Source organism: Trematomus bernacchii, unplaced genomic scaffold (assembly GCF_902827165.1).
Source record: "Trematomus bernacchii unplaced genomic scaffold, fTreBer1.1, whole genome shotgun sequence".
NCBI lineage: Eukaryota > Metazoa > Chordata > Actinopteri > Perciformes > Nototheniidae > Trematomus > Trematomus bernacchii.
Genome location: NW_022987727.1, coordinates 77363 through 104670, shown reverse-complemented (window position 1 = coordinate 104670; position 27308 = coordinate 77363). Strand labels below are relative to the sequence as shown.

The following is a 27308-nucleotide window of genomic DNA, read 5'->3' as shown; positions in this document are numbered from 1 at the left end:
ATAATTTCAATGTATACTATAGGACAGTAAACCAAAAATATCATTTAACACTTGAGAGATATAAAAATATGCATAAATAAATGTTAACTAGGTAAAATAAGATATGAATGAACAACAAAAATAGCTAAAATCTCGCCTAGGGCATGCAAATTGGTCACTGCCAGTGACCAATCGGATGGGTGTGGTAGAGACATAAAAGCCAGGTACTTCTCAAAGCCTGAGTATATTTGTGCAGACGTTTCATGATCAGCTGTTTTAGGGAGCGACATCATTTGTGTCTTCTATCGTTAGTTAGACACAGAAAACATTGTCAATGGCGTCAGAAGACTATGGGGAAATGAGCTGGAAGGATATGTGTGAGTACCTGAAAGAAAAAGGACTTGGAAGGTGGGCAGATCAATTTAAAGGTAAGTTTCTGGTTTGGTCATTTAAATTGATGGTTAGGTTTTATATCATCGTTGGCCTAATTGAATAAGCTGATGAAAAAAAAATGCTTTTGTTTTTTTAAATTCAACTTAGCTTATAAACTTGTCATAAAAAACTAAAATGTGATACAGGACTGTAATTCACTGCATCTTCTTTTACCCAGGAAAGCCTGTTATCAAGCTGCGGGAGCTCAAAGATGATGGTTTTATGTCTGGGATGGGCGTAGAGTGAGTATCATCCCTTGTCAAACCAGGTTGCAATTAAAAAATATATATAACATCCTGAAAAGAAGGAAGTGTGTTGCACATTTTCCTGAAGCATTGGCACTAATTTGGTGCAACAACTTCCCCCTGGCTTGACTTTTAACTTATAACCTACTATGATTTTTTTTCACGATTTCTTTAGTCCGTCTGAGGATCGTCAGGAAATCTTGGATAGTATCTTGAAGATCTGGCCAGCAGCTCCCAAGGTGATATAATATTTTGTTTGATTTATTGCTTCACACTACATGTTCAGGGCCTTCAGAAGAAATGGAGCTTGTTTTAGTTGTACTCTTTAGGGTCATCATTTGAGTTTTTTTGTTGTACGTATTCTGTTAGGTGTTTAATGATCCAATCCACGGACATATGGAGTTGCACCCTCTTCTTGTCAAAATCATCGACACGCCTCAGTTCCAGAGATTAAGATACCTCAAGCAGCTGGGAGCGGGCTATTTGGTTTATCCTGGAGCCTCCCACAACCGGTTTGAACACTCAATTGGGTATGTCCAATGTGTGTTAATATTATCCAAAATTAATATTAAGTGAAGACTTGTTTGCTGTAAATGGACTGTATTTACATATGGCAGCAATAAACTGTTTAAAACAAATTGCATATCTTGTTCTGCAGCAGGACACTCAAGTGGTGATTGTGTGATGACTTGTTATTGTTGTGTGCTCTATGCTTTGGTGAAGGGTGGGGTACTTAGCAGGAGAGCTTGTGAAAGCTCTGAAGGAAAAGCAGCCAGAACTCGACATCAATAAGAGAGACATCCTTTGTGTTCAGATCGCTGGGCTATGCCATGACCTGGGTGAGTGATACACACCTTCCACTTTAATATGTGATAGGTTTTTAAATAATAATTCATCAACAAAATGACCATTTGTATACAACAATTGCTTACCCTGTATTACCTGTTTTTCTCAAATACACTACGAACAGAGAATAATCAAAAATCAAAAATGCAATATATATATATATATATATATATATATATATATATATAGCCAGCAGAGAACAATAAAAGAGATGGCATAATTTTATTTTGAAATGAGCAAATCTGCGCCTCAAAGCCAACATCTGGTGAGGTGTGAGTCAGGTACCTGACTAATAATGATGTCAACAGTATGACATAATCAATGATAAAATGATTAACTTATTATTATGTTGGGTGAAACAAAACAATTTTTAATACTGATATCTGATGAAAACAATCTCTGTTTGATATGACCTGCTAAACTGACATTTAAATGAGAGATAACTTTAGGAGCAACATAAACTTTTAATAAACTGCAACACAGACTAATGCACTGTAAAGGGTTTGCATCAAGAATACATTATAATACAATTTTTGAAAAGGCCAGTTGTGGGGTGAGAGAACATCTTTAGTTTCAATCAATCAATCAATCAATCAATCAATCAATCAATCAATCAATCAATCAATCAATGTTTATTTATATAGCCCAATATCACAAATGTTACATTTGTCTCAGTGGACTTCACAGTTTGTACAGAATATCAGTATGACAATACGACACCCTCTGTCCTAAGACCCTCACATCGTACAAGGACAAACTTCCAAAGAAACCCCACAGTTTAAAGGGGAAAATGGGAGAAACCTCAGGGAGAGCAACAGAGGAGGGATCCCTCTCCCAGGACGGACAGAAGTGCAATAGATGCCCTGTGTAAATTGAAAAGATAATACAACATACATACATACAACATAGGTAGACCAAATGTTTGGAAATGCATGTGTCTATAATAAGAACATGAATCCAGGAGGATGTCAACAATCCTGTGGGAGCCATCAGAGAAGTATGATGAGAGTCAGGCAGGACCACAGTGACAGGTTCAGCCACGACTCGAAATCCAGGACTCAGGATGCAGGGTCAGGATGCAGGATCCAGGACTCAGGATCCAGGACTCAGGACCACAGCAACAGGATCCCGGCGTAGATAGACACCAAAAATAAATTTGGGGAAGCTGGGCTATTCGGAACATGAGAGTACACATGTACAGACAGAGAGAAGGAAGAAGTAAGGTCCCCCTGACAGTATAAGCCTATAGCAGCCACACTAGGGGCTGAATCTAATCAGCCCTAACTATAAGCTTTATCAAAAAGGAAGGTCTTAAGCGCACTCTTAAAAACGCCCGAACACAAACTGGAAGCCGATTCCACAAAAGTGGAGCTCGATAAGAAAAGGCTCTGGCTCCCATTGTACTTTTAGAGACTCTAGGAACAACCAACAACTCTGCATTCTTGGAACGCAATGCCCTAGTAGGACAGTAGGGTATAATGAGTTCTTTAAGGTAAGATGGCGCCTGCCCATTAAGGGCTTTGTAGGCGAGAAGAATCATTTAAAATGATATCCTGTGCTCTATAGGGAGCCAGTGTAAGGCAGCCAGAACAGGAGTAATGTGGTCTCTTTTCCGAACTCTGGTTAATACACGAGCTGCAGCATTTTGAATCAGCTGAAGTGACTTAACTGACTTCTTGGTCCACCCTGATAATAAAGAGTTACAATAATCCAGCCTTGAAGTAACAAATACATGGACTAGTTTCTCTGCATCGTTTTGAGGCAAGATATGCCTGAGTTTGGACAGACAGCAGAAAATGTGTTATCATGATGGAAAGAACTGCAAATGTATTTCATCTCTCACTTCTCAACCTTTGTCCTTCCTACTTAAGGAGGAGATACCTCAGTTGATAGAGGACCTGGCTGCAGCCCTCCCATTCCCACGAGAGGGAGCTCAGGATGACGGGCTGAGAGAGGAGGACTTTGAAGTTTTGGTAAGTTTTTCATTTAGTTAATTTTGCTTCGCTAATCTTAAAATGGTGTGGTTTTTAGATACTGCCATCTCCATTGATTTACTTTCGAATAAAGAACAGGCTTCTGTCTCAACCTTCTCTTCCAGCCTGTTACTTTTGACTATGGGATGAAGGGAAAGGACCCGATCGATAGTATGGACTTCTACAGCAAGAAAGACCCTACCCAAGCATTCAAAATCAAGAGAGAAGAGGTCAGAACAATGACAACAAAAATCTCAATCTTGATATTTTTTTGTGTGAGCTTTTGTGTATTTCTTTGTAGGGAAACCTCTTTTATGTATTTTTTTATTATATTTATGCTGCTATCATTCTTGTCAGGTGTCGAGGTTTCTCCCAGAGCACTTCTCTGAGACGCTCATCAGGGTTTACAGCAGGAAGATTGAACCTGAAAGTCTGGAAGCTGCCAGGGGGCACTTGACACAGTGGATCAGAGGGAGGAATGAACAACTTCCAGGTAATATGTATATCTAAGACATTAAAAATAGAATGTATCGGACTGCCTATAGTCGAGTAGTTAGTAGTCAAATCGAAGTCAAATGCCCTGAGCAGCAAATCTTAGTTTGTTTCCTAGTTGGCTGGACCACTTGGGGGGTAAGAAAAACGCTTTAGTTTGATTTGAAAGTCTGGAAAAGGAGATGGCCCGCCTACTGCAAGTCATTCCCGTACTCTCTTTACAAACATATCTACCTTTTCATTTCATTTCATTTAATCGTTTATTTGAATAGGGACAATGCACATTAATGAACACTTAAGACAAATAATGCTTCAAGTGTAAAAATGCTGGATTTGAGCTTTGAGGTAATTTCCATCCGTAGTCCCTGACATAAAACATATAAGAACATGACATTTATAAACATCGCAAAAAAGTAATACATGATACGCAAAAAGAGCAAGAGCAGCATACACAAGTATTCACCACATGGCAGTACAATGTAGCAGCAACGACATATCAAGTGCAAGAAATGATACAAGAGCTACATAAAGTGCAAGAGGAGATACCCCTTTCTTAAAGTACATGTAAACATTTATAAAAAAAGCACATATTTTTAAAAGACTTAAAATGGTCAAAACTTAAGAAATGGTGTTTCTCAAGGATGGTCCAGTGGTGGTATGAATAAGGCTTTCTGTCAAACACCTTGATAGCCCTCTTGTACAGCTGGTCTATTGGTTTAAGGTTTGTGGCACAAGCAAACGACCAGTTTGTAAAACAGTATTCAATGTGGGATAGAATCATACAGTGGAGGTATGACTTTGCAGCATTGACAGTTAAGAAGGGTCTGATTTGTTTAAAATGTTGCAAGTTGAATTTAATGGTATTGGACTTTCTTGATATGTTTCTTAAAATTCAAGTTCGAGTCCAGTATGACTCCAAGATACTTGAAGTGGGAGACTAGTTCTATTTTTGCTCCACTACAACTGTCAAATAAAGGCATATTGCACCACCATCTTTTTTAAATAGATCGTAAGGCAGGAGGTTTTATTAAATGGCAGTGATATTATATCATAGTAGTACAGTATAAAATATGTACAGTATGAGTATTAGTATATGGACATGAGCAGGTAAGGAGGAATAATTACTTTTGTTACATCTCGTCAGATTTCAAGGATACAATTGCAGTTCAATTGCACATTGATCTTGCCTCTGGAGTTAAAACCATCTATGCCTGCTGCTTAATGATTATTTTAATCATTTATTAAGAAGCGATTACTTCCTCAATTAGTTTACTTTTATAATTTGGTCTGTACATGTAAGAAAATGGGGGAAATGCCTGTAATATGTAGTAAAGACAAAGGTTACGTCTTTAAGTAAAGTGAGAAGCTGGATCTATTTTTCTGTGGAGCTACTAATAATGTAGCTCCACTGTAGACTAGCACCATGCTTCAGTAAAGATAGTTGCAGCTCTGCTCTTGGTAATGCTGATACACTTTTCTTTCTTTATTTACATGCAGAGGAGAGACACTGTCTCCTCACACAATTTGGATGAATCTGAAGTTTTGGAAAATGGAAGTTAAACCTGAAAAAAATCAGAAAACACTTCCTGGCTCTCCTTGGTTCATACTGATTGAAGGTGATCGAGAAATTTGATCAAGTGAGTATGTGACTTCACGACTTAAAAGTGAATGAGGATGCATTATGCACAATTGGGCCATATATGCAGTTTTTAGAGCCCTGTTTAATATTATAAACTAATCTAAGTGCAAATGTGATCATTTTAAATCAGCTTTAATTAAGAATCACTGTTTAATACCATATTATGGCTATTTGAAATGTAATTTTAGGTGTGATTTAGGGATTTCAAAATATTTAGTGGTGTTTGTTTAAGATATCTATCGTGTGAATTAATGTGGTAACCTTCAATATCCATCTAATACCAAAAATCTACTGATTCATAACTCACTCTATTAGAGCTGCAACTATTAACCAAAGTGTAGGTAGCATTTACAATTTCCCTGAAGCCCTTTTCATTTATTGCACTTAGTTTGCTTCCTCAATATTGCAAAACTACCTCTGCTTTATTTCTATATAGGATGCTCATTGCAGGGTTGAGCTATATGACAATATATGTAAAATTTAGCGTGAGACGATGTTAATCTTCCTGCCGTATTGTTTTATGATATTTCCCTTTATTATGACTGGTTTAATCGGACCATCATTCAGGGTGATAATCGTGGACTTAAACCTCACGGTGTCAAATATCAACCCTGTCTCCTAGAAATTACGTTCCCACAAAACTAAACTGCATTCTCAAATACGTTTTGCAAGAAACGTATTTCCTTCCACGTTACGTTTGTTATGAATATATCTTAAATACGTTTATTTTCTACATATCTTCTAGAAACCTATTTTCTCTCACATGACGTTTGTTATGAACGTATCTTAAATACGTTTGCTTTCTACCTATATTTGCCATTTCTTTTCTAGCTTATAATAATGATAATAGTCATTTATTAATATCATTTTAGAGCAAACTTATTTTCGCGCTGGCTGGCGGCTGACTTTTCAGTTGACCAAATCCGTTATTATGCTGGTTAATGGTTAATAATCACAATATTGTTTGTAGTCGTTTCATACAGCATTCTCAATTACGTTTAATTTTGTCCCACGTTACGTTTGTTCTGAACATATCTTAAATACGTTTATTTTCTACATATCTTCTAGAAACCTATTTTCTCTCACATGACGTTTGTTATGAACGTATCTTAAATACGTTTGCTTTCTACCTATATTTGCCATTTCTTTTCTAGCTTATAATAATGATAATAGTCATTTATTAATATCATTTTAGAGCAAACTTATTTTCGCGCTGGCTGGCGGCTGACTTTTCAGTTGACCAAATCCGTTATTATGCTGGTTAATGGTTAATAATCACAATATTGTTTGTAGTCGTTTCATACAGCATTCTCAATTACGTTTAACAAGAAACGTCTTTTGTCCCACGTTACGTTTGTTCTGAACATATCTTAAATACGTTAGCTTTCTACCTATCTTTGACATTTCTTTTCTAGCTTATAATAATGATAATAGTAATTTATTAATATCATTTTAGAGCAAACTTATTTTCGCGCTGGCTGGCGGCTGACTTTTCAGTTGACCAAATCCGTTATTATGCTGGTTAATGGTTAATAATCACAATATTGTTTGTAGTCGTTTCATACAGCATTCTCAATTACGTTTAACAAGAAACGTCTTTTGTCCCACGTTACGTTTGTTCTGAACATATCTTAAATACGTTAGCTTTCTACCTATCTTTGACATTTCTTTTCTAGCTTATAATAATGATAATAGTAATTTATTAATATCATTTTAGAGCACACATTTGAAATCGACGATCGGGCTTGATATCCTATGGTTAAATTAAAATCAGTAGGCGAGGCTGTCATTTCGCCATCTGCGAGGCAGAGTTTTAACATGCCAAAAAGCTGCTGTGTCGTTTATTGCACCTCAAACACCTCAAACTTCCTCTAAGGACAGCAGAAGAGCTCTGTGGCTTCAGGCTTGATCGCAGTTCAAATGACAGCGTTGGTTTCCCCAAAAGTGGGTGGGGCTGTGACGTAGATTTTACTCTCATCTATTATTCAAAACCATTCTATTTAATCCAAACGTAAATTACATGCCAGTGTTTTATATTTTTATTAAGCGATTTGTTTATGTTGTTTAACTCATAGATATATATAAACATATGTTTTTATATATATCTATGGTTTAACTGGGAATGTTTTCACATTGAACCGGAAGTACGTCACTTCACTTTGTCTTCTTCGTCCCTTTTACGTTCCAGACAATGCATGGCTCAGCGTAACAGACTGAACAGCGACCCCAGGTGTGTCTACATTGGAATTACATCTTCATTACTGAAGGAAAAATATTTTACCTTGTGTTTGTTAACTGGGTTTTTAATGCAGTTGGCTTTTCTTAATGGCTACAATATTGCTATGAGTTACAGTATATATCTGAAGCAAATTATGTTTCTGAAGATGTGTAGTCAATTCCACCCTTCAATGTAGCATAAATGTGAACTCTCATTACAGGAACAATACCGGAAACAGACGTAGGAAAGATCCTCAGCTCGCTGATTGGATGTTTTAGCCGCAATGCACGTTGGGATATGGTGTTTATGCGATGTGAAATCCGAAAACATTAAAAAAAATAATAATAATACTTTATTCTGAGTGTTCTTGCTTTTCTCTTTGAAAGTCATCACATAACGGCATTGTAATACACGGTTCGGCTACATTAAATATTACACATCTGCCATAGTTCTTTATTTATAGAGCCCTGATGAGAAGACTTCTGGACTGAAGTTCTGGAAGAACTGCCGCCGAAACTGAATACGTGACGTGGATCATAAATATATCAACAATTAAACAACATCTTACATTTCTTTTCACAAAATACGTCTCCTTGCAGTATCAATACTAATACGGCTGACTTTTATATTTGATCCAATTGGTAGATAGGTTATATTTACACCATAACGGTGCACAGCTGATAGAAAAGGACTTGTAGTTTTTAAAGATATTACTGATTTTCTTTGAATATATAAGAATGTAAATACTGAGTTGAGAGAATAGTCAGGGGATTTGGGTGATGGGAGACACATCTATGGAATCACAATTTCAATAGCTTACCATTAAATCACGGATATACCTTTCTGTCTGTGATGTTTTACAAATCAGATATTAATGTGTAGAAGTAAACATGAGAAATAATATAGCAATATCCTGTACAATTATGTAAAAACATGAATAAAACTACACATCTTCAGATGTTATACATACATAAGTGTCCTACACTAATAATACAAAGTTATTATTAGTATACTGTGTGTACCTTGTGTGCACCGCCTAGTGGTTAAAGCACGTTATTTAATCATTTTTGTTGAATAATGTTATTTTTGTTGAATAATGTTATTTGATGAATAAAATATTAAGAGTACATACTTTCATAGGGGGAAAGTAGAAGGTCAATGATAGAAATATAGAATATAAAAAATCAAGAAGATACTGTAAGTGATCTCTACAATAAAACAGTTTAGTGCCTGATGTACAAAGATATTAATATGAGGATGTGCAAAACAGACAAACTAATTAACCTTTATTAACACATTAAAGAATACTTTAGGTTTTCTTTCAAATAAGAAAAAAGCTTTGGGGGTATCTATCTACAGATAAATATTAAGCCTGACAAAGTACTTAGCGTCTAATATATTGCTTTCCTGCAATGTTAACTGTGTTGAAGCACTTATTTTAACTGATATTATATATATATTAATTATACTCTTATGTATGTAGATAGTATAAGACATGTGCAGAATTTGAGTTTAATGGTGGAGGAATACACACATATTGATAGATGTCTTGTAATGCACTGTTGAGGAACCTGTGACCCAAGTTTTTCATTAATTGCATAACTTCAACATCGTGGTGTATATGATATGTCAATAAACCTTAGAAAATCTTGAAAGGGATGTGCAAAATAGCTATTATATACAGTTTTTAATTAACTATTAGTAGAGAATAACGAGTAATGAATATACTTTATAGAGATCTGCAGATAAATGTTTAGTCTTCTCAAGCACCAACTAATATCTCTCCTGATTGTTGGCACTTGACAATCACCTTTCCCTGAATTTTACTCAGGTGTAACTAAAGTCTGCTTTAAGGGTTGTTTATATTTCACATCATTAATCAGAATCTGCAAAGTAACTAAAATAAATGTAGTGGAGTAAAAATACCAGGTTAACCTCTGAATTGTAGTGGAGTAGAATTCAAAAGTAACAATGAGCTGGCATGTGGGTATATATTAATGCTTCCCATTATGGACACAAGCGATTTTCACCCATTTATTAATTACATGTTTTACATTTGTACACACCAATTTGTTTCCTATCCCCTAAACCTCCAGGGCTGTACACAGTTTAATACTGTCAACTTCTAATTTTGGGAAAAACGAAAACGTCTTTTAAAACTACAATTCCCAGTAGAGACGCTATAGAACATGTTGCAAAACACAATAGCCAGCATGTGTAGTTCTGGGGGGGGCGTTCGAGTCCAGTTTTGGAAAGTCTGCCGTGGTTTCGTTCCATTTCAAAGAGCTGTTTGGCGCTCGGCGTAACCTTGGCGCACTGCCACTCCAACATCCAATCCCAGAGCTTGAAGATTAATCACGGGGTTTGTCAACAGGACTGTAGTCCCAAAAGATAGCTGGGGATTATGGGTAGTGTAGTGTCTTCGGCCATCCTAAACTCTGATTCTTTTTTCGGATTTCATATCGCATTAACACCATATCCCGACGTGCATTGCGGCTAAAACATCCAATCAGCGAGCTGATGATCTTTCCTACGTCACTTTACAGCCCTGCTCACTTTTGGGGAAACCAGCTGTCATTTGAACGGCGATCAAGCCTGAAGCCACGGAGCTCTTCTGTTGTATACTGTCCTTTCTTCTTAGAGGAAGTACAGAAACACGTAACTCTGGATTTGTTTTAATGTTTGAGGTGCAATAAACGACACAGCAGCTTTTTGGCATGTTAAAACTATTATTTTCTGCCTCGCAGCTGGCGAAATTACAGCCTCGCCTACTGATTTTAATTTAACCATAGGATATCAAGCCCGATCGTCGATTTCAAATGTGTGCTCTAAAATGATATTAATAAATTACTATTATCATTATTATAAGCTAGAAAAGAAATGTCAAAGATAGGTAGAAAGCAAACGTATTTAAGATATGTTCAGAACAAACGTAACGTGGGACAAAATACGTTTCTTGTTAAACGTAATTGAGAATGCTGTATGAAACGACTACAAACAATATTGTGATTATTAACCATTAACCAGCATAATAACGGATTTGGTCAACTGAAAAGTCAGCCGCCAGCCAGCGCGAAAATAAGTTTGCTCTAAAATGATATTAATAAATTACTATTATCATTATTATAAGCTAGAAAAGAAATGGCAAATATAGGTAGAAAGCAAACGTATTTAAGATACGTTCATAACAAACGTCATGTGGGAGAAAATAGGTTTCTAGAAGATATGTAGAAAATAAACGTATTTATGATATGTTCATAACAAACGTAACGTGGAAGGAAATACGTTTCTTGCGAAACGTATTTGAGAATGCAGTTTAGTTTTGTGGGAACGTAATTTCTAGGAGACAGGGTTGCAAATATTCATTTCACTGGATGTGTCAAAACAGATGATCCTAACTATTTTATAAATACACAATTTATAGAATATATATCATATATTATAAAAAATACAAACCAAAAGAATAGTGTCAATATTGCCTACCCATATTGTACTGCCTTACTTCCATTGTTTTGTTGTTAGTTTGGAGTTTTCCCTTATACAAAATAAGGGCCTAGAGACGATAAGGGAGTATTATGCATGTTGTGATTTTTCTTCTACCTTCAAACCAGGTTATACAGTATGAGCAGTGCATTTCAATGTCATGTTACTTTATACTTCACTACATTTTTAAATCAAATACTGTATTTTCTTACTCCTCTACATTTTTCGACAGCTTTAGTTGCTAGTAACTTTGCAGATTCAGAAAATTAAAACAAAATATATAAAATAAATTAGTAAATGATAATGGATTACGTCAGCTGGCAATACATAAAGCACAGTTTCCAGCTGCAACATTAATCATTAAAGACTATCAGCAGATATACTGTAATATGATTTATTCTGTAAAGAGCTATTCTGCACAATAAGTCATTTCACTTTGTACTTAAAGGTCCCCTATTATACTGTTTTTCATCAATATATTATGGATCTCAGATATATACAAAACATGTCTCTGAAGTGTTTGGCTCCAAATACCAAACATATCATATATTGTAGCATCCCATAATCCCCTCTGTTTCAGCCCTGTTTCAAAAGTGCTGATTCTCTGTCTGTTACTTTAGATGAAAATAAGGAGCCACTCCCCACGCCCCTCTGAGAGATATTTGGTTAAAAATAACACAATGGTGCTCTAGGAGGAGATTCAGGTGATAAGGTGGGGGGGGGGGTTACCATGGATGGTTATTGGCTAATGCAGGGGTGGGCAAACTTTTTGGCTCGGGGGCCACTATGAGTTTTAAATTTGACAGACGGGCCGGGCCAGTAGCAGATCGAAAAATATTTAGCTGTCCACTTCTCATTATACACTCGGCACTCAATGTTGACTTTTCTTTTCTTTGGTCCACTCATTGTTACAGATGCGGGTTCAAAGGTGAATTAGGTTCAAAGGTGAATTATTGCGTCATTGTGTCATCGTTTGCGTCATGACGTAACCATTTACGTGCCTTCTTATGACCCACACAGCGTTTTACGTCGCTGATTTTCTCCGCAACACCGCTCACAACAACATCAATAGAGGACTGCGTCGGGTCGTTTTTAATCATACGGAGCCGGATTAAATTAAAGAACTACTTCTCCAAGCTTGTACCATTCTCCAGAGTGCCGTGCAGCATTGTTTATTAATGTGGTTCAGCTGCATTACTGCCTGCTGCAGTGCTTTTTCGTTATGATTTTACTTGTGATGGCCACATGTAGCCCATGTATTGATTCCATCCGATAGCTGCAATAATATAAAACAAAAGGAAAACGTCTGCCTCTTCACAATGGTCAATAACAGTGAACGGATGGTTAGGTAAAATAAACAGAATCACACTAAGCCTGGTTAGTGTTGCCTGACTTTATATAAGTGTTTTTTATAAGTGTGTGGTCGCGTTCTAGTCACTTTGCTCAGCGCTACTGCTTGTTACAACTTGTATTCGCCGTACTCGCCATGAACTGTTATTGCTCAGGTTAATCTCGACCCCCTCCAATGTAAGCGTGATGTATTTGGTTCTTGGATCTTGCCGGGTTGCCGAGTGGGGCCAGCTGAGAGACTCCAGCAAAGGTAAATTGTGTCTAGAGTGCGCCATCTAGTGGGATCAACTGAAATGCCGGGTATTGCAGGAAAAAGGCAAAATGAATGCGGTCTTTACCAGTGGCGGCCGGTCAGGGGCGCTAGGGGCGCCGCCCCACCTCTTCCCATATTAAAAAATAAAAATAAAAATAAAAATAAAAATAAAAAATATATTTTAAAAAACATATATATTTTTATTTTTATTTTTAATGAACAAGGTAAATATTATATAATTGGTATCAGTAAAATGTATAATCTACAATAAAATCTCGTTTAAAATTGTGTTACGATGTCTAAAGTTACTGATAAGTCACATGTTTCCTGCCTGGTCTTGCCCGTGTACCTTCTCTCGTCTGGGCGCTAAGAGAGGAGCCCTCAACCAGTGCAGCAGCAGCCACTAGCAGCTGACTGTTGCTATCTGTAACGTGTAAACTATGCCGCGAAAACATAATTTCAGCCAATCAGCGTCGTCAAATATGATGGTCACAGGGCTCCTACGTGAGCGCCCGGTGCAGTCTGTGAGTTGTTTGGACTCCAAAGGAGACAAAACAGGAAGCTGTCATACACTCTGGAAGCTACCATTTAGCAGCTAATGAAAACTCCGTTTTTGACATAAAAATGGAATTATGGATCATCAATCATTTTTCAAAGTGACAGACACATTGGATTAATTTATGGATTAACCTTCAGCTGCGTTTTTCTCGTTTTTGATCAGAATTGTTATTCTGCAAAAGGTGAGCATATCTCCATGTTTTGCTACTTCAAGCTACGTCGTGTGATGTCTGTATTTGCTTCCCTGGCGCGAGTTCTGATCGCTCAGTGATGATACTTATATTTCTAGAATATGTGGAATCTCAGCTTGTAAGCTTGTTTGTGCATATCCGATAAGTATATCGATTGATTTATACCTAGAGTGCGTTAGCATTTTTTCGCTCAGGGCTCATTTAGACGCTTCTTGTGAGACTTGTGTTTTGTTTCGGTAAACATGGTTCATATCATCAGTTAGATGCGTTTCCTCTGAGTAGGACACATGAATAGTTTATTACATTTTAAGAAGCCCTGAGACACAGTTTCGTGAGAAAAAAAACGGGGGAAAAAAGCCCCTTAACAGGTTAAATGGGAATTAAATCAGTGTTCCCAAAGCCCCGGTGTTCTGCAGTTTGTGTGGGCCTACTGTACTGTTGCACAGTTTATGCTGTAGAAACTATGTCCAGGACAAGGTGTTTGGAAGTTTTGGAAGATTCATAGCTAACCACACTGAAGTTATGGAGGTATTGATCAGTCTTCTCATATTTTTAAGCCTCAAATTGTCCTCCTCCCCCCCTCTAACATCACCAGAAGTCATGATTTAAGGGGTTTTTTCTAAAAAAAATGTACCGGGGGAGCATCCCCCCGGACCCCTCTAGTATTGTTTGATCACCAGTTCCACAGCCCCACCTAAAATATTTTCCACCAGCCGCCACTGGTCTTTACTATAATTTGGACAATTGTGTACCAATATTCGGCGGGCCGGATTCAAAAGCCCAACGGGCCGTATATGGCCCGCGGGCCTTAGTTTGCCCATGCCTGGGCTAATGGTTACACAAACCAAAAAAATCGTTATGACATCATAAAGTGGCCAAAATCTGATCAGGTTATTTTCAGACAGGTTTTTTTATATAAATGGATCAGGACAAAAAGAGAGCAAATCTTTTTTCCTGAAACTTTCAGAATCTCTTTAAACAGAGGGGACACATGTTTATGTATAAAAAACATTAAGAAGTGGATTTTTCCTAATAGGTGACGTTTAACTTGGCGATTTACCACTGGGTCCTGTCGCGTGTCGATGCTCCTCGCTCCCTCAACACGTGTGTTATGTCAAGTCTTGGACCTTCTCAATATAACTATAATTTAATTACAGTTTCCAGATATTGGAAGAGGCCTATGAGTCTCTTTGCTAATTATCAATGGTCTTTGCAATTAACAGCAGATGTACCCATGTTAAGTAAATTGGCAAAGGTCAGAGGAACTCCAAGAGAGGTCTTCCTCAGATATAATACAGTTAAAGTCTTGTTAGTTAGTGGTTCATATCCAGCATGCATTAGCTAAGAAACGATAAGGATGTTGGTGTGTTAGTTAATGTAAAGAAATGTATGTGCGCTCATGTGCAGACGATATATATAGTTTGTTAATTGGATAATTCATATCCTGCAAGGCTCCTAAAGACTTCATGAGATAATGACCTTTTGACATCTGGAACTTACATGTTGCTCTGATGTTGGTGCGTCCAAGTTTAGGAGACCTGACAATGTGTGTGCGTTAAACATGATTAGGGAACATGTTCGTGTGTCATTTAGGAAACCTATAAGTGTCCTGTGTTTCTGAATATTCGAAGAAGGCATTGCTGTAGGACTGCTTGAGAGCAGAGGTAATGTTTTCCTCATTATTATTGATTGTTGTACAACGAAATAATAATTGATCAACTATACCTGTGTTTGTGTTTTATTGATTCCTCTCTGTTTCATTCTTTCCTGTTGTGTGAGTGCTGGATCGCCACAACATTTTGGAGGTTCTACCGAGATTGCCAATGCTGGAGGTGGCTGTGTTCCTTCTCTGGGGGTCTCAACTCCCCTTGGCCAGGCAGCCCTGAGATGGCTGTGGTAAACTCAAAGAATTGAGAAACCAGACTTGGGACTTCCACAGAAGAAATACCAACTCACAGTAAGCAAAACGTATTTGGAAATAAATGACTTTTGAAGTTGTATTGGTTAAAAGGAAAATGCAGAGGAGTGGATTTGAGATATTTGCACAGTTATGGTTGAGATCTGTTGATTGTTTGTTTGTTGATTGTTTGTTTTGTTTGTTGGTCTTGTTTTATGTTGATAAATGTTTATACTGGAGAGATCACTGTATCTGACCTCGTAATCTGCCTGAGAAGCTAAGGGTTTGATTGAGGGGATATGATCTTTGCTAGCCGTAAGGACATGTTATGCTGGAGGAATCACTGTATCTGACCTCGTAGTCGTGAATTCTGCCTGAGAAGATCCTAATGATTGTCTTAAGGTTCAGATATTCATTTGGCTGAGGGGGTATGATTTGCTTTGCGAGCCAAGTGCACATCCGGTCCGTTCAGTAATTAAGAGATTAATAAGCCCGATCTGAGTTCAGGGAGTTAAAAGTATAAAACTTGCCTGGCGACTCTGTGAATTCACTATATACAAAAGTGGAATTTTCCATGTTTTGTCAGGCCGTAATGTAGAGTCTGTGATAAAGCGCTAAATGTTTTTGGTATACCATAGTTTGTTGTTTGTTGGTCAAAGAAGCCCCCCCCTTTCTTCTGAAAAAGCTGAGAGCTCCAGCCGGGGTGTGTCTGTATTTGTCTGTGAAAGTATCTCCCCCCCCCTTCTCCTGATTCTGCTCTAATTGTCGAGCAGCAGCTCGGAGTGTGTCTGCTTGTTTTTTCGTCTAATTCCTGAAAGAAGGACTGCTGAATGTTTAGTGAGTTTAAAAATAAGGAGTGGAAGATCAAAGAGTGATCTGAAGTTGGAGTGAATACATTGGAATTAATAGATCAATGTGTGATTTGACGTAGTAGCTATATTGAAATTAATAAGAAACAATAATTTGTTGCTTTTAGCATAGTCTTTGTAGGATACAGTTATGTCACATTGTGGTTTTTATGAGAAGTTTTTGAGAACTGATTGTTACCATTGCATTGCATTGTGAATTTCATGGTATTTGTCATTGATTAAGAATTGTACTTAATTATATTTTTAAGGGGAAATTATATTACATACAGTAACATTAAGGGAAAGTAAAAAGAGATTTACTGAGCATATGAAGTAGCTATATTAAAATAAAAAGATTTAGTATTTATTTCCACCTAGAATAAATATAGAGTACAACACATTTTGTTATATATATATGATATATAGGTTAAAATAAGATTAACTAAATCAAAGGGTTACAAATCATTAAGGGGTTGCTATGGGCACTAATAGCAGCCGTCAGAAGGACCTTCAGGGTCCTGCCAAGTGTATGTATGACAAATATGGTAAATCAGCCATAACATTTTTGCCAAAATGGCATGGCAATTTGGGATTTCCTCAAAGTGGGAGTTTTCACCATGCCTCTTTGATATCACTGCGAAAAAGAATGTCGAAAAGATTTGAAGAAAAGATTAAAAAAGCTAAAGTAAGTGCCTGTAAAAAAGTTAATAAGAAATGGTCTAAACAGCTTGAGATTTTGAAACTTTGGGAAAAGGAAGCTGAAAATAGGAAGAGGGTTGAGCAAGATTTTTTAGATAAAAGCATGCCGATTTGTTCTTGAAGAAGCGTTTATTTATTTATTTGCCTTTAAAACCGTGAACCGTTGTCCTTTTAGCTCTGGATATGGGTCCTAACCCCTGACAGTGGAAAATATAAATTCAGTTATATCATCTTAATGACGCTGAGAAAAGCAGCCACCAGTAAGATACCATTTATGTCCTTTTTTATCGAGGCTTCTGAGGTCATCAACAACTACAGTGTTACAAAGTGATATCTGCACAGAGAGCTTATTCAAACCTCCATCGATGACCTCCAAACCAGAACATATTTGCTAATAATACAAATTAAGAGCTGATTTCTTTTTAATTGATCATGATCCCATTGTGTACATTGTATAAGTGAAGGAGAATGTCTCACATGATGCCTAGAGATAGAATTATCTTATGAATTGTCACAGCTTAGAAAAAACCCAACAGCATGCAAGTACCGATTGTATTATGTTTAACTCTCTTTGTTGGGATACAAAACATTCTGAGAAAAAAGGCAAGAAAATGTTTTCATCATGTTCATAAAGAAAATGTTTTGACTTAAAGGTAGGGTAGGTAATTCACTTCAGAAACACTTTTTGTTATATTCCATGGAATGCTCTTAACATCCCGATAGCAATGAATAAATTAAATACTTTGACAATATACAAAAATGTCATCTGTGGAAGCCGTGGCGCTGTAAAAAGCACGACCAATTATTTTAGCCGGCCCAGCTAAAATAACTGGATGGCCTACCTGCCTGTCAGCCTTCCATCTCGTGCACAAACTTATCTCGTGCCCTCATTGGTCATGTGCGCGTTCGTGTGTGTTGGAGGAGGGGCTCTGTAAGGAAGTCTGAAGGAAGGGGCAGATTTTTTTCGGCTGCCTACTTTCAAATTGTAGCGCACTCGAACTTTTAATTGTAGACTTGTAATTTGTATGTGTTGAGGTATAACATACAGAGACATGTATATTGTATGACTCCATGTAATACTGTGTACCATATTGTTTATGTAAGTAGCTGCGACTACTACTGTGTTCATTGGATAGCGCTGTAGCACCTGATGATGATGTCACTACCTGGGGTATAAGACCGTTGGAGTCACGCCCCTTCTCTCTCTGTCCTTAAGTCTCTTGACCTGTGTGCATCTAATAAATAACGCCGTGATGAATGGCTAAACTTGAACTGCTGAGAATAGTCACCTTTCTGCTGCAGAGAGACAAAAGGTATAAGTCTAAATCTGCTAACAGTATGTGATCACTAAATCAAACTGACCTCTAAAGAATTGAGCAACAGTGTCATCTTGTGGCCTTTTTGTGTAGTTGGCCAAAAGTACCAGTGTAAAAAAGCAACACAAATTAAGTGTGTGAACGGTTTAACATCAATGTAACATACATAAAGACACTATATTAACGATTGGAGAAAGCTATCACAACTGGTAATAAGTGTTTTCTGACATTGTTACAGATGTACCATTTGTAGTTTTAATAAATGCTCAATTTGACTGTTTAAACATTATCGCAAAACTCTAAGGGCAAATCCCAATAGTAATATCATTATTACCTCTATGCGTTTATAAACCCTTTCATGCATAGAGGTCACTACAGTGGACAGCTATTCAAAAGGTGTTTTCTTGTATATGCATTGTTTTTTTTTGCATAGTTGCACTATCAGCCACTACATAGGACCATATTGCATCATACCATACACTGCTACTCAGTGGAAAGTCAGTGTAGTACCCCTTTCACACCAACGGTGTTTCAGGGCCGGTTCGGTGCTGGTGCTTGAAAAGCACCGGGTTTTCCTGTTCACACCGCAGCGGAGCAGCGTCATAGCTCCGGAGTCCGGTTCGTTTCGAGCACCAAAAAGTTGTCCGTCTAGAAGCAAGAACCGCATACGTCACGCTTACGTCGGAGGGGGGCGAGATTAACCTGAGCTAACACTTAAGGCGAGTACGGCAAATAAAAGTTGTAACAAGCAGTAGTGCTGAGCAAAGTGACTAGAACGCAACCACACACTTGTTAAAAAAAACACACTTTATAAAGTCAGGCAACACTAACCAGGCTTCGTGTGATTCTGTTTACTTTGACCATCCGTTCGCTGTTATTGATCATTGTGGAGAGCAGGCAGACGTTTTGTTTGTTATTATAGCAGCTATCGGATGGAATCAATACATGGGCTGCACAGGTTGTCATGTCCGACTATCACAAGTAGAATCATAATGAAAAATACGTCGGTAAAAAGTGCCTGTAGAAAACTGCTTAGCAAGTAGTCAGTTTAGCTTCGGTTGCTATGCTAACATCACCCTGTTATACCAGAGAAACTTTCATAACAGCGTTGTGATGCCAAACAGCGTCAATTCAGACTGACACCAAACAGCGTCAATTCAGACTGACACACATTCACTTAAGGGGAACTGGGGATATGTATCAGCTGCTTGTGTGACAGTCAGACAGTGAATACTTTAGAGCCGTGTGAGCTAACCCGGAGCTAACGGGAGAATACACTCCCGTTGAAGAGCAGCCGGCCAGCACTGCAGCGGTCGGTAAATGCCGCTGAAACACATTAATAACAATGAACCACGGCACTCTGGAGAAAAGTATAAGGTTGGAGAAGTCGTTATTTAATTTAATCTGGCTTCGTATGATTAAAAGCAACGCAGTCCCCGGCCCGTTGTTGTGAGGTGAGCTCCGGCGTTGGGGAGAAACTCAGCGACGTAAACTGTGACGTCATGACGCAGCAGCGGCAGCACCAGTCGGGCTCTGAGCGGTGTGAAAAGAGCCGGCGCTAAACCGAAGAACCGGTTCTGAACCAGAAAAGCTCTAGCACGGAGCTTGAACCGGAGTTGCGTTGGTGTGAAAGGGGCATAAGTGCATGATACATGTCTCTAAACCAAGATGGACGACAGAAAGCCACATGGACCAAGTCACCCATCTATATCTTGCCAATGCTTTCATGGAAAGCGCTCCCTGCAGGTATAAAAAATGTGGTGACATCAAGTAACAACTAAGGAATCATATAATTCATAAATTATCAAAGTATTGATTTTATGTTTGCCGGAAATCATGATTAACCACCTGTCCACTACAGTGGATGTCATGCATCACTGGCTATATTTCAACTACAATTCATACTGGTACTGCTGCTGCTGTACCCAGGGCCGTCCCTCCCTACAGGCAGATCACGCAGACTGTGTGGGGCCTCACCTTGTGGAGGGGGCCACACCTTGCGGAGGGGGGCCTCATCTGAGGCGCACCTATGCGCTTATGTGGCGCAATTAGGGTGGCGCGGCACGGTTTCGCCGCTGCGAGGCTCCATTAGCACTCATCAAATAACTGTGCGTGGGGCCTCAAATTGGCCCCTGGCCCTGGTTATTCGTGAAAATATTTCATCTGCAATATCTTTTTGCGCCGTAAATCAATATACTTATGTTATTATAATGTAATTTTAAGTTTGCACATCTTTATTTATCATTTTTTCCAAATGTACATCTTTTCAGTTCAATCCCTGAACGCATACTGTCCACCTAAGTGGACATATAAAAATCTATTTAAAAAAAAATAGATAAAAAAAAAAAAAATTGTCAAATCTTGTTTTTCATGCCCCAAGAGCAATAATAACACTTGGTAAACAAATCCTGACTGAGGTTTTCATAATTCATGCATGACAAACACTTGAGTTTGACATTAAATTTCTCCTCTATTGGTCATCTAGCAGCGCCTTGAATCCACACTACTGTGATGGTGGTGAAAGAAGTATTCAGATGTATTCAAAAGATGTTCAACAACTATTTAATTTTCTAATGCTAAATCGATCATTTACTGCTAACATGATAGACACTTTGGACTTGTTTGAGAGCTTGAATAACAACTGACAAGTGAACAAATGCATGGATGAAATGTTGATGTGTGGTTCAGTTGTCTCTATATGCATTGAATAAAAACAATTGAGTTCTATATTAAATTCTCTTCTAATGGAAATGTGTCACCTGGGAGCACCTTGAATCTACTGTGATACGGAGCTGGAAGAAGTATTCAGATGTTTTACCTAAATTAAATTAACTAAACAGCAAAGTGAAGGCACTTTACTTTACATTTAATATTCGCAATATGAACTCAAAGTACCAAACTAGCGCTTGGAGCGGACTATTTGGTTTATCCTTGAGCCTCCCACAACCGCTTTGAACACTCAATTGGGTATGTCCAATGCGTGCTAATGTTATCCAAATTTAATATTAAGTGAAGACTTGTTTGCTGTAAATGAACTGTATTTGCATATGGCAGCACCTAATACACTGTTTAAACAAATTGCATATCCTGTTCTGCAGCAGGACACTCAAGTGGTAATTGTGTGATGGCATGTTATGTTTGTGTGCTGTATGCTTTGGTGAAGGGTGGGGTACTTAGCAGGAGAGCTTGTGAAAGCTCTGAAGGAAAAGCAGGATCTCAACATCACTGACAGAGACATCCTTTGTGTTCAGATCACTGGGCTATGCCATGACCTGGGTGAGTGATACACACCTTTCACTTTAATATGTGATAGGGTTTAAAAGAATAATTCATCAACAAAATGAACAATTGCATATAACAATTACTTACCCTGTTTTAGGGTTTTTCTCAGATACACTTTGAAACAAAGAATACAAATATATATATAATAATAATAATAATAATAATAATAATAATATATATATATATATATATATATATATATATATATATATATATGTATATATACAGAATGTTAAAATGGCTCACTTCAGTTTGTTTGCCAATCACCATTTTATTTTAATATTTATATTTCTCCGTATAGGACACGGACCCTTTTCCCATGTGTTTGATGCAATGTTCATCCCCAAAGCAACTGGTCCAGGTGAGGAAATTAAAACCTGGAAGGTGAGAAATTATTATTCTTAAGGGTCTTAAGCATGTTTTCTCTTCAGTGATTGTTATGTTAAATGCTTGTTTCCTTGTATTGTGTCTTAATATTTGCCCCTGTTTGATGTTGCAAATGGAGCTGCTATGATGCAGGAAAAATGTCAGATTTAATCTGACAATAAAATATAATCTTACCTGATCACACATGCAATATTTAACGTTAAGTGCGGAATTGCCTTTAATTAATATGTTGTATTTTGTTGCTTTTTTCAGTCAACCTCTCCACAGCTTTAATCAAATATCATGTGGTGCGACCAAATATCATGTGGTGCGACCAAATATCATGTGGTGCGACCAAATATCATGTGGTGCGACCAAATATCATGTGGTGCGACCAAATATCATGTGCTGCGACCGTTTTAGAGTGATAATTATGATTAAAATAGGTCATACATTGTCAGTTCTTATGCTTTAATATTCATTTGAGGATTTATATACTTATAGTACTTTACTTTAGACTCATTATGAATAATTTCTATGCAACTTTATTCGTCTTTGAAAGAATTGTTAGGGTTATGGTTAATATATCATGAAACTAGAGCAATTCATTACATTATTGTAATCATTATGAATGAATGTTTATTTATTTATTTATTTTTAACTGTTTATTCTATTTGAACAGATGCCACTGTCAAGTAAAATAAAAAGCGCTTGCCATAGGCAGCGTGTTAATTCTGACCCTGCAGCAAGAGCTGAGAACCTTGCAAGGAGAAGAGAAAGGTATGTTGTGTTGTTGCTTTTCCTTTTTTGTTAACATCTATCAACCATCCGAGATAAAATAGGCTATTTATCATAGATAAATGGCATGATGCTATACATTTTGTTTATTTATATATGTTTCAGCTACCAGAGAAAGAAACAGCAGGGAAAGATTCCATAAGTTAAGGCAAGTGAGCTGTCAGAGAGAGAGAGAAAGAAACAGAGAGAGAAATGGAGGGCTGCATCCAGTACTTACAGGGAAAGGAACAATATGGCAAACCCTTTGCTTGACCTTACACCACCATGTATGGAGAACTTTTCAGATGTAGAACAAGAACAGCCAGAAAATGCAGGACAAGCTATGGTGGACCCAATACCCCTAAATGAAACTTGTAATCCCCCATCATCTTCCACACCAGAGGAAAAGAAGAAAGTTACTACATCTTCTGCAGAAAGGCGTTGCAAAAAACTTCAGAAAGAGAAGTATAAAATACAAAAGCAGGTGTTACATCTTAGAAAAGAGCTTGCAAAAATGAGAAGACCTAAAGAAACATTTCGGAAGAGTGGAAAGAGGTTAATGGCAAGAGAGAGAGTGGGCTTAAGTGGGGAAAAAGCAAAAAGGGCCCAACAAATCGGCTGAGAGAGAGCAAGCTGTTGTCCATTTTTTGTCCAGAGACAAAAACAGTCGTCTGTTGCCAGGGAAAAAAGACACTATCATGAAAAACAAAAAGAAAATGCAAAGGAGGGTTTTAACCAAGCCCCTCACTGAGCTCCATGCCCAGTACAAAAAGAGGTCAAAGAGCATCTCTCAATGTCATACAGACAATTTGTGAGGAGGCGGCCTTTTTACATCACAGAGCCAACACATAGAGATTGAGAAACATGTGTGGAACATGAGAATGTCCGCCTCTTGGTTAACCTGTTAAGCCCTGAGCCTGTTTTTCAGGTCTCAGGCTCGAAAATGACATTCCCAGAACAAATGACCATATTTTCCCTTCTAAAAGGGTTAAATTAATAATCTTTTTTCTCAAAGTAATGATAAACCTGTGAGTTGGATGTAGAAAAGTCAGAATCAATATAGATGTTTTTTATTTTAAAGAAAATTCAGATTTTACATAGTAAAAAACTATAAATTATATAGTCCGTCCAAAAATTCTTTTTTACTTATAGTGAAAATTACCCTTGGATGATGGGTTAGTAGACTACAAGCTTTAGGAATCCAAAGTACAACATATAATAAGTACCCTATATCAAGATTGATGCAAAACAAGTGACATTTGACCTTTTTAGAGAGATTTAGCAAAAAGAAACCACTTCTGGGGTCATTTGGGTGGATTTTCCATATCTCTGGCCCCCCTTGCTCGATTTTGATGGTTGACACCTCTTTCTGACCGTTAGAGCCAATAGAATCGAAGGGGGAGTCCCCCACACACACACGTTGTGAAGATAAAATGTGGGGGCTTCGCGCATGTAATTTTCAATCAGAGTGAACCTATCTCTAGCTCTGACATCTGGAAACGGAAAAGCAGTTTTAATGCTTATGGATTATCAGAAATAATTTCAAAGGGACACAGACACATTAGTTTAACCTATGGATTAACTTCAGCAGCGTTTTTATCGTTTTAATGCCATTGAAGACCACTTTGGAGAGACTATAGAGCCAAGGTAAAAATGTTAGCATTTTTAGCTACCTAGCGTCACCTGTTTTGATGTCCGTTTTTGCTTATAACGTCGCAAATACGTATAATTCAGTGGTAATGTCGGTGTCAATAGATTCTGTGTCACCTCACGATGTGAATCGATGTGTTGGATGTGGTCGTTGCTAATTCAGAGGCTCAGTGTTAGCATTGTGGGTTTTCTTTTGAAAAAAAAAAAAAAATGATCAGTTAGATGAGTTTCTTCCTGTTACATGGATATAAAACATTCATAGTTTTATTAAATGAACATGCCCTCAGACACTTTTTCCTGCAAGATGTTGCGGCAGTGCCCCGGTACCGGGGTCTCTCGGGCTTAACAGGTTTGCTACTAGAGGGTTGCTTAAAACAACCAGCATCTCAGAATTGTTGAGTATGATTGTGTGTGATCGTAAAAATAAAGCATGCATGGACCGCAAATGTCCCACTTGCTGCTTTGAAGAAACAGAAATTCCTGAGACAGAGTGTGGCAAAGTTTCTTGGGATCAATGGGAGCGCGTCACATCAACAAAAGGAGAGAAAAACTTTGCAAATGTTTTAAAGCAGACATACACAGGGACAATCCAGACAACAGAGTTGTTCCAGAAAAAGCTTGAGCCATTCATCAATTTAATTGGATACACCAAACAGAACAGTTTTGTGACCTCAAACTAAATCTCACTGACACTGAAGCAGTTCTACACATAGATTTTTCAGAGAACTATTCATGTAAGATGAGTACTGAAATACAAGCCTACCATTTTGGAGGCAGCAGAAAGCAAGCCACATTACACACTGCTGTACTCTCCACAGTCATTGGCACTAAGTCATATGCCACACTGTCGGACAACCTCCGCCATGATGAGCAGGCAGTGTGGGCCCACCTGGAGCCCATACTGAAAGAGCTTCGGGCAACCTGCCCCCAGATTACAGTATTACATGTAATCAGTGATGGGCCCTGTACACAGTACAGGAACAAAGCAGACTTTTACCTCCTCAGCACTGTTCCCTTCCTTTCTAATTTCAAGTTACATGGAACTACTCTGAAGAGTCGCATGGAAAGGGAGCCCCAGATGGCATTGGTGGTGCGGTTAAGAGAGATGCAGATCTTTATGTCCAAAGAGGGGGCGACCTACAGACTCCACTGGATGTTTATGAGATGCTTGCAAAAAAAGCTATTACCTTCCATTGGATAAGCGAAGAAATCATTGAAAAATATGATGAGCTGATTCCAGGCAAATTGGCAACAGTGAAGGGCACTTTAAAGATTCACCAGGTGTTGTCTGTAGAAGCTGGTAAAATAAGTCACAGGCAGGTTTCATGCTTTTGCACACATGCAGAAATGAAGCCATGCTCATGTTACCAGCCACAACTGGTAGACATGAGGAACACCGAGATTTGGTAAGCACTCCTAATCCACCAAGGCAACCTGCCAGTGTAAAAGACCTCAGTGGAAAGTTTGTGATTGTTACCTATGATGAACTTCCCTATATAGGTCAGGTCCTTGAGGTTGTGGAAGAAGTGGTCCAGGTTAGCTGCATGCGGCAGTCAGGTGAAAAGAATTTATTCATGTGGCCACAAATTCTTGACATCATTTTTCTACGATAGGAAAGATGTTCAATCTATCATCGCAGAACCTGAGCCAACAACCTCACGATTCTCTAAATTGAGCAGCCAAGATTGGGTAGAGTTCAATAGTGCCTGGGGTTGCAGAAAGGCCTGAACATAGGCAATCCTGTAACCCATTTGAAGCAAGGGTAATAATAATATCAAATTAAATGTTGGTTCATATTGTGCACTTCACTTAAATCTGTAAAGTAAAACATTACATGATTTGTTAATACATGGTTTTTAACAATGTTATATCCTACGAAAAGTCATACTTTTTTTTGTTAAATGAAATGCTTTTGGTAAAAAGTCATACATTTGTACTGCTTTAAATGTATTGTTTTCTAAATGTTTGAGATAAAATGTATTTCAAAAATGTTTATTGTTTATTATTTATACTAGCACCATTCTTCAGTAAAGATAGTTGCAGCTCTGCTCTTGGTAATGCTGATATACTTGTCTTTCTTTATTTACATGCAGTGTGGACCGACTGTCCCGTCACAGTATCTTGATGAATCTGAAGTTTGGGAAAATTGAAGTTAAACCTGAAAAAATAAAGAAAACACTTCCTGGCTCTCCTTGGTTCATACTGATTGAAGGTGATCGAGAAATTTGATCAAGTGAGTAGTGACTTAACGACTTAAAAGTGAATAAGGATGCATTATGCACAATTGGGCCATATATGCAGTTTTTAGAGCCCTGTTTAATATTATAAACCAATCTAAGTGCAAATGTGATCATTTTAAATCAGCTTTAATTAAGAATCACTGTTTAATACCATATTATGGCTATTTGAAATGTAATTTTAGGTGTGATTTAGGGATTTAAAATATTTAGTGGTGTTTGTTTAAGATATCTATCGTGTGAATTAATGTGGTAACCTGATTAGATATTATTTTCAATTGTATTCATGTTTGATTAAAGATTGTTTTGGGTGTATGTCTTTGTTTTTAATCTATCAATATGAAATCAATATCGTTACTATTACCATTATATATTACTATTCATACTGTAGTTATACAATATAGCTTGCTTCCTTCAATGTAACCATCTGTATGAATGTGGTTATATTTTTGTTTATGGTCATGGTGTGAAAATGTTGTGATTTGTCATCATGGGACTTTTGAGGAAAACCTACAACAATGTTTCAACTTTGTTGCTGTTGAGATTGGGTTAATAAAAAAGTGTTTCTTCTTGATTT

The 27308-nt window shown here is 37.6% G+C and overlaps 2 protein-coding genes and 1 long non-coding RNA gene across 3 annotated transcripts in view; 2 read left to right on the top strand and 1 right to left on the bottom strand.

The window, feature by feature from the left end:
* Positions 1 to 136: 136 nt before the first annotated feature.
* On the top strand, positions 137 to 27308 carry LOC117494096 (deoxynucleoside triphosphate triphosphohydrolase SAMHD1-like). The gene is made up of 8 exons (XM_034144780.1): positions 137 to 407; positions 590 to 653; positions 832 to 895; positions 1026 to 1186; positions 21583 to 21695; positions 22003 to 22085; positions 22750 to 22847; positions 26588 to 27308. Exons 1-8 carry the CDS (start codon positions 314 to 316, stop codon positions 26721 to 26723), a joined length of 813 nt encoding a protein of 270 aa, XP_034000671.1. The 5' UTR covers positions 137 to 313; the 3' UTR covers positions 26724 to 27308.
* LOC117494097 (deoxynucleoside triphosphate triphosphohydrolase SAMHD1-like) lies at positions 3606 to 5551 on the top strand. Its single transcript, XM_034144781.1, has 3 exons — positions 3606 to 3705; positions 3833 to 3968; positions 5465 to 5551. The coding sequence occupies exons 1-3, from the start codon at positions 3622 to 3624 to the stop codon at positions 5497 to 5499; spliced, it is 255 nt and encodes an 84-aa protein (XP_034000672.1). The 5' UTR covers positions 3606 to 3621; the 3' UTR covers positions 5500 to 5551.
* LOC117494098 overlaps positions 4969 to 27308 on the bottom strand; it is an 86280-nt gene continuing 63940 nt past the window's right edge. Inside the window, exon 2 of the long non-coding RNA XR_004557047.1 lies at positions 4969 to 5867. This is a non-coding gene — a long non-coding RNA (uncharacterized LOC117494098). The remainder of the gene's footprint in view (positions 5868 to 27308) is intronic.